This window comes from Dipodomys ordii, unplaced genomic scaffold, assembly GCF_000151885.1.
Source record: "Dipodomys ordii isolate 6190 unplaced genomic scaffold, Dord_2.0 Scaffold131, whole genome shotgun sequence".
Lineage (NCBI taxonomy): Eukaryota > Metazoa > Chordata > Mammalia > Rodentia > Heteromyidae > Dipodomys > Dipodomys ordii.
The window spans coordinates 3,241,813-3,254,597 of record NW_012267347.1 but is presented as its reverse complement, the minus strand read 5'-3'; the positions used below and the strand labels follow the sequence as shown (position 1 = coordinate 3,254,597).

Here is a 12,785-nt window from a genome sequence, read left to right as displayed (position 1 = left end):
TATGCACATTTCTTTCCTTCTTTCTTTCTCCTCTCTCTGTCTCTCTCTCCCTCTCTTCCCTTCCCTCCGCCCTCCTTTTTTGTGTATGTGTGCTGGTAGTAGGACTTGAACTCATGGTCCAGGCTTTTTTTTTTTTTTTTGCTCAAGGCTGGCACTCTACGACTTGAGCAAACTTTCCATTTACAACTTTTTGTGGTTAACTGGAGATAAGAACTTCATGGACTAACCGCTTGGCTTCTAAGAGTAATCCTAGATCTCATCCTTTTGAATAGCTAGGATAATAGGCATGACCACCAGGCTTCCTTTCTTCCTTCTTTTTTGATCTCTCCATTCCTCTCTGCAGATCCTGCTGAGCTCCAGATCTCTGCTGGCTGCGAGGTGTACCCTGGGAATGGCTCAGAAAGCTTTCTGCAAGTAGCATATCAAGGAGAATATATCCTGTGTTTCCAGGGTTATTCTTGGGAGGCAGCCCCAGATGCTCCGGCTTGGATAAAGTTGGTCATCAAAGTGATCAATGAAGACCAAGGGACAATAGAAATAGTGCAGAAGCTCCTCAAAGACACCTGTCCCCAGTATGTCAGAGGTCTTATAGAGGCAGGAAAATCAGAACTGGAGAAGCAAGGTCAGTCTGCCATTTTCACCCCCTGCTCTACACTTAGGGTCCATCTAGGCTTTTCAGCTCAGAGATGATCATCCCTTTCAACAATAGAAAGGGATAGATATGGCATGAGGATATATTCAATTTGCTGGCAATCATGGGTTACCACTTGGGTTCTGTGAATGGAACTAAAGCACTGGGGGCAGAGCTGAAACCAGGCAGTCTTTGAAAGACTCTGGGTGACAGAGTGGAGCTCAGAGTGAGTACTGAGGAGGGACAGTGGAATTAGAGAAAGAGGAGGAGGAGTATCAGGGAAGGCTCTTCTGAGGAAGGTGACAAAAATGAATGATACCTACCAGGAATTTTCATCTCCAGAAATGGACATGGGGGGAAATATGAGCCTGCTGGGAGGCCTGGAACCTGTCATGCACAGTCCTTACTTGAAGATTTCCCCATTTCTTTGTTGGGAATAGTGAAGCCCAAGGCCTGGCTGTCCAGTGGTCCCAGTCCTGAGCCTGGCCATCAGCGGCTGGTGTGCCACGTCTCTGGCTTCTACCCAAAGCTTGTGTGGGTGATGTGGATGCGAGGTGAGCAGGAGCAGCTGGACACCCAGAAAAGTGACATCATGCCCAATGCTGATGAGACCTGGTATTTCCGAGCAACCCTGGATGTGGCGGCTGAGGAAGATGCAGCAGGCCTGTCTTGTCGAGTGAAGCACAGCAGTTTGGGAGGACAGGACATTGTCCTCCACTGGGGTGAGAAAAAAGGGAGGAGAGGGTGCTCCAGTTTAGAAGTAGGAAGGGCTGGGGTTGTCACAGCTCACTTCAGAGATGAAGCCTTTAACCAAGAGGGCTAGAAAGAATTCTCTATATAGGAAGCAGGGAAACAAGAGACCAGAAACTCAAAAAGGTCTGTATACAAGAAGAAATAAAGACTCAAAACTACACAAGTAATTGGCAAATAAAGAATTCCAGGATGATTCAAGTCCTAGCAGAGAGGGGACCAGAGACTTTAGAGAGGCAGGTGAACAAAGGCAGTGGTGGTTTATCAAATGCTTCCTGTGTGGGGACTCATCTTTACTCCTCACCTTTGAGACAAGAACTGTTAGTGTTATGTTACAGATGAGGAAATTGAAGCTAGGACAGTAATGGGGACGTGACTATTAGAATATCCAAAGTTCCATTGAAAATGCAAGAGCAGGATATAGAGAGTCCAGTCTCCCTTGCTAAAGAGTTTTGCCTCTGTACTACACTGTTGTATGCTAGAGCGAACTGAGTGCCCCCATCTTGAGAAAAGGAATACGATCTAATTAGGAATAGAAGTAGATGCTTTAAAGAAGTTAGAAATAAGCACCTGACAACCTCAAGCATTCTTAGACCAGGGGACTTGACACAGGAAGGGGTCCTCTGCTAGGAGACATCCTTTTTGTGTTCTCTCAAAGCAGATAGGAGCCACACATCTGTGACCAACATTGTCTTGGGAGTGCTGGCATTTCTGGTCTTCCTTGGGTTCCCTCTAGGCTTAATCTTGTGGTTTAGGAGACGCCGGTAAGTCCCCTCTTTCCATTTGTTTCTTCCCTACACCTCTCTCCTCCACTCCCTGCTTCCCTTTTCCTAATGGCTTCTTCCTTTTTGATTGTCTTGCAGCTCCTATCAGGATATACTGTGATTCTCCTGGCCATGTCTGCCCCTCTGCAACTCAGGACCTCTAGTTCCCAGGACTTCATTCCTGGTCTGCTCAGGAATTGAGGATGAAGAAGTGAAGAATACTTATGGCATCCTTTAAACCCCAGTCATAAAGGAACTGGAGTTCTTTTTGACTATGGAAATTTATAGGCCCAAGTGGTTTTTGTACAAACAGAAGTGCGAACTCAGATGCCTACCAGAATCAAGCAGACAAGGACTAGAGTGTAAGTGCCTGTGGTTCTGAGCTGGAAAGCACACATCCTGTCCTAACGTAGTAGCTGCAGTGGTTTGTTGCAGGCACAAAGTCAACCCTGGTTTGGTTGTAACCTGCGTTTGTCAAGAAAACAAACTGCATTTTTTTCCCCCCTGACATACTTACATTAAAGTTTAAAACTTAACTCAAGTTTATTGTGTGTCATGCATCTCATAGACACACCTGCTGGCTAATGACCACCCAGGAATTTCCAGTTTGTGCCTCTTTTATAAGCATCCCCCCCAATGATATATTGGCAATATTAGGAATGTTTCTATTGTAAATTTGGACTTAATGACTCTACTCCCCACTCTTTCTCTCTCTTTCTACCTCTCTTTGTACTGGGGCTAGAAATCAAGATTTTTAAGCTTTCCTTTAGCCTTTTCTGATTAAGGCTGCTGCTCTACCACTCGAGCCACAACTCTGCTTCCAACTTTTTGCTTGTTAATTGGAGATCAGAATCTTGAGGCCTATTTTGTCCAAGCTGGCTTTGAACAGTGATCCCCAGATCTCAGCCTCATGAGTAGTTAAGATTGTAGTTATGAGCTATCCATGCTCAGCTCATTTTCTTGTACACTGTAATTTTTTTTACGGTCAGAAGTTCCACTCATCATTCTATATTTCTGTGTTATCTTGCCCTGTCATCTCAGTATGGTAATTTTTAATGGGTTCATTGTCAAGTACTCTAAATGCCCACAGGCCTTATAAGATAATTGATTCTTTTATTTTATTTTATTTTATTTTTTGGGTCCGGTCGTGTGCCTGAACTCTGGGCCTGGGCGCTGTCCCTCAGCTCTTCAGCTCAAGGTTAGCGCTTTACCACTTGAGCCACAGTGCCACTTCCGGCTTTTTTGTTTTTGCTTATGTGGTGCTGAGGAATCGAACCCAGGGCCTCATGCATGCAAGGCAAGCACTCTACCACTGAGCCACCTTCCCAGCCCTGATTCTTTTATTTTTAAAAAATATTTCCTCCTCCTCCTCCTCCTCTTCCTCCTGCTCTTCCTCCCCCTCCTCCTCCTCTTCCTCCCCCTCCTCCTCCTCTTCCTCCTTTTCCTCCTCCTCCTTCTCCTCCTTCTGCTTCTTCTTCTCATCATCATCATTGTATGCCAGTGCTGGAGTTTGAGCTCAAGGCTGAGCACTGTCCCTTAGCCTTTTTTTTTTTTTTGTCAGTTGTGGGGCTTGAACTCTGGGCCTGGGCGGAAAGCTTTCCCTGCACTTTTCAGCTCAAGGCTAGAGCTCTAACGCTTGAGCCACAGCACTACTTCTGGTTTTCTAGTGTTTTATTGGAGATCAGAGTCTCAGGGATTTTCCTGCCCAGGCTGGCTTTGAACTGTGATCCTCAGATCTAGCCTCCTGAGTAGCTAGGATTACAGGCTTGAGCCACTGGCACTTGGCTTCCATTAGCCTTTTTGCACAAGACTGGTGCTCTACCACTTAAGCCATAGCTCTACTTCTGATTCTTCTTCGGGTGGTTAATTGGAGGTCAAAGTCTCATGGATTGCCTGCTGGGGTTAGCTTTGAACTTTGACCTTCAGATTTCAACCTCTTGAGTAACCAGGGTTATAAGTGTGAGCCCAGAGCCACCTAGAGTATTTCTTACAGTATTTAGTAAATGAGCATGACAGCAAATGCCTCCTTTCTCTTCATAGTCTAATTCACTAATCAAGTATACAGCAGATTTCCTTTGTCAAAGAGACATACTGCCAATGCTGATTATTTTTAGTGGCTTGTGTTTAGAGCATAAGGCACACATTTACAAACTTTCTTGCTCTGCTCGGCTCAAAGGAAAACAAACTGGTGGTATGGCTTGTAGAAATATATTCCCATGATTCCAGTCTGAGGCTGGTGGGAGGAGTAAGGAAACAGGAAGATGAACACACTGTTGGTGGTGTATGTTATTTTAGGAACAGCGGTGAAGGCCTGAGAGGCCAAGTCAGCAGCTCCCTGTAACAGAGACTCTGTGTGACTAATCAAAACTCTGCTCTGTAGAATTAACAACAATCTGATTTGCAGATGAAAATGAAAGGCAGGGGAAAAAAGGTGGGGAGAAAAAGGCAAACAACAACAAACAAAACAAAAGTGCTTCAGAATAAGAAGCTGCTAAAGACCACTGGAATCTTACACAATTATTTTTAATTTTTCTTTTCTGCTCCTGGGGCTTGAACTCAGGGCCTGTCCCGGAGCTTTTTTTTGCTCAGAGCTAGTGCTCTATCACTTGAGCTATAGCTCTACTTCTATATTTTTGTAGTTTACCTGGAGAAAAGAGTTTGACAGATTTTCCTGCTTGGACTGGCTTTGAATCCAGATCCGAATTCAGCATCCAGAGTAGCTAGGATTACAGGCCTGAGTTACCAGTGCCAAGCACAAATCTGTATTTTAAAAAAAATTAAAGAAGTATTTTTTATTTTATAAAACTCATGTGTTTATTTAATATTTAGTACTTTATTAAACTATTTTTGAATTTTGCTTATGGGGATTATTGTTTGAAAGGCAGATATATACATTCTTTTTTAAATCAGAATCAATTAGTTGTACAAGAGAATTTCACACTGACATTCATATATGCACATGGTAAACCTTCCTATCTGACATTCTCCCCTTCCCAAGCCAACTCTGATAAGCTTCATTGTTTCATTTTCACACACATAGATGAAATCTTTTCACCATATTCATTCTTTTTCCTCTCCCCATTAATCATCCCCATCCCAGACATGACCTGTTTTAAAATTCCTGCTCTTCATTGTTGTCATGGGTGTTATTTGTTCACTGGTTTTTCATTGTGGTATTTCACACATTGCATATAGATTGTTACAGGATTTCCATCAAGTTCACTACCCGTGTACTCTCCGTCTCCTCTTCCGCATTCCCTCTGCCCCTTACTATTCAGCAACTTTGTGTGTGTGTGTGTGTGTGTGTGTGTGTGTGTGTGTGATGATACTGGGGCTTGGACTCAGGGCCTGGGCTCTGTCCCTTAGCTTTTGCTTTCAAGGCTAGCTCTTTACCACTTCAGCCACAGCTCTGTTGGTAGCTTTTTGGTGGCTAATTAGAGATAAAGGTCTCATGGATCCCTACCCAGAGCATATGGGAGACGGCAGTCTTCTGCAAAGCTAGGATTATAGGATGAGTGACAGGTACCTGATTAACACTTTGGTTTTTGCCAGTAGGGAAAGAGGCATGTGAGGGCCTCAATGATCTGTGTTTACACCTCCTCTTTCCCTCCCTCTTTCTCATCAAATGGACATTGGAGATGGGCCATTAACCAGGTAGGCCTAGAAATGTAGGCATTTTCATTTTGGTTTGTTTGGATTTTATTAATGTATATATCATTAAAATTTAATACATACCCTTCTGAAAAACATCCTAAAGTTACCTAACTGGGCAATATTTTGACATTTTAATGTATGAGTTCATTCATTTCCTTGCATTTTTCTCTTTTCTTCCCCCATCCATGCAAATTAGCCACATGCTTTTTTTCTGCCTCAGGGGAAGAATATTGTTGGATAGAAACAGGAAGTAGCTTCCCTGTTATTCTGTATTATTTTATAAATGCTTATGGTGTATATATCAGAAAGGCTACTGGGTCTGAAGAGGCCTTCTGGGAGTGATGTGGGACTTTAGCAATAATCTATGTTATTATCTTACAGTAACTTGGGTTAGTGTATGAGCTCTGTAAAAGAATTGGAACTCTAGGGATTGGATTGTGGGCAAAAACTGTCACAAGCTCCCCACCATGTGCTGGAATAGTGCTCAGGGTTAGGGATTAGATTAACTCCTGAAAATCAAGTGCTAGTTCTTGCACATTCTACTTCTAGTCCAAGATTTGCAGCCATTACTGAGGGAGTTTTATGTGGAAGTGCTGGATACCACCATGTAGATTGCATTTATTTAAAAAAAATTCCATTACTGTGGACTTGAACTCAGGGCCTGGGTGCTGCCCCTCATCCTTTTCACTCAAAGCTAGTGCTCTACCCATTGAGCCACAACTCCACTTGTGACCTTTTGGTAGTTAATTGGGGAATAAGAGTTTGGCACAGAGCATATCTGCAGGCTGTATAAATGAAAGCCTCCAACATCAGAGCCAATATGTTTTGAGACAAATGTTGTGATTGTGTGGGATAGTTAATTTGAAGTCTTGAGATAGACTTAGCATTTAATACTGACTGCTGAATTCTTGTGGACTATAATGAGCTTGGTTTGAATGATAATGATATAGTATGATTTATTGCTCTTAAAAGCTGGACATACAATAGCTGGAAGAACCAGAAGGTAAAAGCAGCCTTGGTGGAACTTTCTGAAGTTACAGATGTAGACAATGTCTCAGCTCCTACAATTTAGCCATATTAGCAACTGTTACCACAGCATATTCCCTTAGTATCTTCTTGGCCTGGTGAGATTTCAACTTGAAAGGGTGAATCTGACTCATAGTGAAGTGTGTGGGAGGGGCAAAATTACATCTTACCTGCAGTTCAAACTCTCAAAAGAGGGAGGCTCATAAAAGAGAGGCGAGAAGGGAAGGGATGCTGGTTTTTTTTTTTTTTTTTGCCATGCTTGGGCAGGGGAGGGGGGAGGGATCTGACCCAGATCCTGTAATTTTTGTGATGCAGTCCTGCGCCAGTTGAAATGTCCTACTGACTTTGAGGCCTTTGGGGAGCCAAGAGAAGCACTCGTCTGCTGTTGGGCCCGAGAGCCAGCTGCAGTCACAGAAGGACCTACATGCCCCCACCTGTGGGAAAGGAAGAGGCGACCAGCCGTGTTCATAGATGATGGGACTGAACGCAAGCAACCATGCTTGAAGGAAAGCAATTGCTGTACTTGATAAGGGATTTAGTCAGGTGGAAACGACTAATACATAAAAGCCAAGTCGATTCCCTATGTTAACTATGACCAACTAGAAAGGGAAACAGGAATAAATAGGCCATTCAAAGAGTGACAAAAATAAAAAGCACTTAGAAATAAAAAAAGTACTTTTGAACGTGGTGCAGTTCCATACACACAAAACTAGTTCTCTGAAGGAGTAAAAAATTGAATTAGTGCAAATACATACTCTATTCTTAATTTAGAATACTTAATATAATAAAATAACCCCCCACATAAACTCCAAAAACAAAAACACCCCTCTAAAACAAAAAAGGTTTTGAGTTTGATTCAAGTGGTAGAGCACCTGCCTAGGAAGTGTCAGGCCTCGAGTTCAAGCTCTAGTACTGTCAAAAAAATAAAGAAAATGGCATAATGAACCCATTGTGAGAAATTTTTAGGTTTTAGCTAGGGATTAGCTCTCTCTCTCTCTCTCTCTCTATATATATATGTATGGATATAGATACAAATATAGACAGCTAATTTCTAAATACAGAAAATGACTGCTTTGTGAGCACAACTTCACATACAAACCATCCAACCGAAACCCCTCTATCCCCAATCTTTATATAACTCTCAGATACCAAGTCACAGTTTCCTCTGCCCTTAAGCACCACAGGTCCAGGAAGTGATCAGTACAAGTCTACCTTTATAGCCTAGATCCTACCCCAAATCATCCAGGATAGCCAATCCTAAACTGCTTACTCTGTTTCACTTTCTCATGAAAACCAAGGCAAAGGCTTTAATTTCCACTCATCACTCCTTCTGACTTACCTCAGTACTTCTCTGTGTGGCCCTGGATAACAGGACATAATCATTTATCCAGGAAACTGTAAGGAATCAACTCTTCCTTGGCTGTGACTGTGGTCTTTCCAGATCTGACTAAATTAAATCCCAAGTCTAAAGGAAAACATCCTGGGAGTCATTTCCACATTTGTTTTACCCCGGCGTTTTTCCCCTTTGGCTTTCAACAATTTTTGTAACACTCTAGTCTTTTGCATAAAATATCTAGGTTGTTTTCTCTTTATTCACTGGGCAGGTACATAGGGAAGGCCCTGTGCGAAAATATTTTCAAACTATCCAAGGCTAATAGGCAGAACATTAAATGAGTGAAGGAGGTTGATGTTTTTACAGCATGGATGGAGGGGTATGAAAGGCACACTGGAAACTACCTCTACAGGGAGCTGGGGACTAGTTGACCAACACAAACTTGGAGGAACCCCAGAGTATGGATGCTGTAAAGAATGGTAGCCTTTGTTGGGGATGATGGTGCATACCTGTAATCCTAGCTACTCAGGCACTGTCCCTGAGCTCTTCAGCTCAACTACCACTTGAGCCACAGTACCACTTACATTTTATTGATAGTATCATCCTTTGTCATGTTTTGGGATTGCAAATCCCTGGTGCCCTGCTGCTGACCTTGGTCTTTCCCTGTAACAGCTCCAGGCACAGCTTTTTTTTTTTTTTTAAAGATAATTAATTTACTTTATTGTTACTATAGAGGTGTTGTACAAAGGGATTACAATTACATGAATCAGGCAATGAGTACATTTCCTTTTGTACAGTATCTTCTGTTCCCCCATTCTCTCCCAGTTCCTCCCTCCTGTCTCCACCCATGGGTTGTATAGTTCACTTTCATCACTATCCAGTGAGCTCTACTGCTGCATTTTTTACCCTCTTTCCCTCAAGATTTTACTCTCCTCCCACCCTTCAAAAGATTTGCATGTGAATAAACCATATATAAAAAGGGAAGACAGACTCATCAAAAAATAAAAATTAAAGCTGAGTGTTGATGGCTCATGCCTGTAATCTTTGCTACTTAGGAGGCTGAGACCTGAGGATAATGGTTCGAAACTAGCCTGGGTAGAAAATTCCCCATGAGACTCTTACCTCCAATTAACTACCCCCGAACGAGAGGTGGCGCTGTGGCTCATGTGGTAGAGCACAAAGAGACTCAGTGCCCAGGAGGGAGTTTGGAGATCTACCACTTATAAGTCAAGCAAAATCCCAGAGAATGCATTCTGTCTGTGTTCTGTCTGTACAATAGGAGCCCCTAGGCTCATGGTAGAAATACAGAACCTTAGATTCCAGAGTTTCAAAGATAACATTAAAAAAATCCATTTTACCCAGCAGGAAATAATTGCAAGGAAGACCAGATTGTTCATAGACAAAATATTTACAAAACCCTATAATTTTCTTTGCAATTAGGCTACCATTCAATACAAACAATTTTCTGACTTGGATGTGAAAGGAGGTGGAAGACATCTACTCTCATAGTAATGAGAAAAGTCCTTGAGCTATTATAAAATCCATGGGTGACCACAAAATTGCTGGACTGTGGATGCAAGGAAAGCTCAGAGAGACTGGGCTTTAGGCCAGGAGCTCTTTATATGTGAGCCTTAAGAAGTGGCGGGTCTTGTAAGCAAAGGTGAGGAGAAAGGTTGGTAAAGGCCAAGACTGGAGGTATTGGCAGTATTGGTGCAAGGGCAGAGAATGGAGTCTAGCACATTTCCAAATGTAGATGGGCAACTTCTGGGGGATAAATAGTAGGAACCATTCAATCTAGGAACATCACAATCATTACAGAAGAGAATACACAAATCCCCAACCTTTGTCAGTAAACTACATCATTTGATCCATCAATTTGCTTTATACCGTGTATAATTTTTTTTTTACCAGTCCTGGGATTTGAACTCAGGGTCTAGGCACTGTCCCTAAGCTTATTTTGCTCAAGGCTACTAGCACTGTACCACTTGAGCCACAACACCACTTCTAGCTTTTTCTGTTCACGTAGTACTGAGGAATTGAACCCAGGGCTTCATGAATAGTAGACAAACACTCTACCACTAAGCCACATTCCCAGCCCTACAATGTATAATTTTTCATGTAAAGAATAATTGATCAAAATAAATACATAGAGTTTTCACACAATATAAAATAAAATTGGAAAAGAAAAAAATTCTTAGCTAAGGTTTTAGAGGAATGGAGTTTACTACATTGCTCAGTCAGTGGAATTCATTTGGTGTGTTGAGTTCCCAGAAGGGAATTAGAATTATTTATATTCTTTTTTTTTTTGGTCTTGGGGCTTGAACTCTGGGCTTGAGCTCTGTCTCTCAGCTCTTCAGCTCAAGGTGAGCGCTCTACCACTTGAGCCACAGCACCACTTCCGGTGTTCTCATGGTTTACTGAAGAGTCTCACAGACTTTCCTGCCTGGGCTGGCTTGAACTGTGATCCTCAGATCTCAGCCTCCTGTGTAGCTAGGATTACAGGCATGAGCCACCAACGCCCGGCTTAGAATTATTTATATTTTAAATGTAGTGTGGCGATCTCATTTAAGGCTAACTATAATCATGACAAAATATGGGAAGTAGCCCTGAGGCAGAAAAAACCTTCCATTTACAGCCAAGTTTCTCCTATAAAGCTCCTTGTAGCTCCATTGGTTGTGTGAACATCAATACCGTTTACTTAAAAGCACCAAACCAAATTTTCCTGCTTTTCTTAAAGTATTTGGTTAAGATAAGAGTCCTGACTGATAAATGACTGTACTTGCATGTGATGTGCAGCATTAGGCAATGAAATTCAATTTAAAGTGTACTGAGCCAATTTCCTCTTCCACTTCCCAATGACTTTTATGAATGTCTACATCTCACTAGGTGGCATGGGTGAGCTAAACACTTACCAAGACTGGGTTATCAAGGATTGTCCATGAAAAAACACTTTATTAACTTTTGATTTTGTGCATATAGTTTTTCATCCATATACTACGACAACAGAAAACAGCTGTTTTATTGTGCTGGTCCTAGGGCTCTCAGGACTTGGGCACTGTTTTTGAGCTTCTGTGCCCAAATTAGTGCTCTACCACTTGAGCCACAGCTCCACTTCCAACATTTTTGGAAGTTTATTGGAGATAAGAGTCTCACAGGATTTCCTGCCTGGGCTGGCTTAGTACCATGATCCTCAGATCTCAGCCTCTTAAGTAGGTAGGATTATAGGCTACCAGCAACAAATACTTCTTTATTCTGCTTATTGTACCAGCCCAGTCTATTCCTTTTTGAAGCAGTTGTTGACAGAAGCTTCAGTTACATTGCATTTCACCTGCTCTTTGGCCCTAACTTTTCTCATAATGTGACTGGGACACCTATGAGGAGCAACTTAGCATTTGTGAATGCTCAAGACTGCAAGAGTGATAGGATTAAAACCTTTGAGACAATCCTGGACTATTAAGGGACGTGAGTTATAGGTGTGTGTTCTCGTCAGTCTCAGGTAAACAATTGAGAAGCATGATTATCATGATGGGAAGGTTTTGTTGAGATCCTGCATTTCCATAACAAGCCTGATAGTACCACTGCATTGGCTTTCTTTCCTTTCTTGTTTTACCCACCTATGTACTACATATATTATTTTATAGGTGCCCATAGATGTGTCTGAAAACTTTCACCGAACAATTCTCTATATCCTTTGTGGTCTGTGCTATAGGTTTAACTATGATGGCATGGCATGATTTTACTGGGAGAAGGCCACTACCTGGGTAGTTGAACCTGGGTGCTTAGAGGTGCTGTAGGTTGGCAGCTATGGAGCTGATAAGGTTTTCTGGTGGGTGGAGCCATCATGTAGCTATCTGCAGAGCCAACCTTGGATGTACACAGGTGTGATAAGCCAGCCAGCTGTGCAGGGAGCTTACCAGTGGAGTGGTCTACTGCCTTGCTGACTAGTGGACCAGTGAAGTACATAAGGGAATGGATGGCCAACCAGCTGTGTGTCAGACTCATTTATAGGGGGGAGGGCAAGCCTACTGTTGAGGTGACCAGTGGGCTAGACTCAGATACATGTGGCCACTGGGGGTCAGCACATGATGGATTCAGAGATTTTTGCTTGGCTGGCTCTTGGCTATGCTCAGGTGCATAGAAGCACTGCAGGCTGTCTGTGTGTATGGAGGGCAGCCTAGTGGGCTGAGGTCACTGCTTGGCTGGTTGTAGGGATGGTCTCTGGCACATGCAGTCACTGTGGACCAGATGGCTGTGTGGCAGGCTCGCTGAGGGATGAGGTCAATGCTTTGCCCAGTATCATGTTGCTGCAGACACATTTGCCTGATGGATGTCTATTGGCTCTCTCTCTTTCTCTGTGTGCAAGTTTACACGTTCCCTTGGTTATAGGGTACTATGTTGGCTTGGAAAACTAAGTCTTGGCTTGTTTGCTGGGCTCAGGCTGCAAGCATCTGGGAGGGTGGTATTATAGCAGTTACAGTAATGCAATATGATCACAGTAGCACGATGGTCCATTCCCGAGCATGGCTGTGGTTACTAGTTCTTGGGGTGACATGCACTCTAGGAGTGTGTTCAGTTTCAAGATTCTTCTCAGCTGCAGCTGTTTACCTTGTGGAGGTTGTGAGGTATA

At 42.8% G+C, this 12,785-nt stretch overlaps 1 protein-coding gene across 2 annotated transcripts in view; it reads left to right on the top strand.

Annotated features, from left to right (window-relative positions):
- The window catches only part of Cd1d (CD1d molecule), a 10,873-nt gene extending 8,210 nt beyond the window's left edge, over nt 1-2,663 (top strand). The window contains exons 3-6 of one of the 2 annotated variants that reach the window (XM_013030471.1): nt 344-622; nt 1,072-1,353; nt 2,043-2,145; nt 2,245-2,663. In XM_013030471.1, the coding sequence (XP_012885925.1) occupies nt 344-622; nt 1,072-1,353; nt 2,043-2,145; nt 2,245-2,266 (686 nt within the window). In that variant the 3' untranslated portion in view covers nt 2,267-2,663. The remainder of the gene's footprint in view (nt 1-343; nt 623-1,071; nt 1,354-2,042; nt 2,146-2,244) is intronic. The other variant, XM_013030472.1, reaches the window with a different exon arrangement.
- Nucleotides 2,664-12,785: the final 10,122 nt, after the last annotated feature.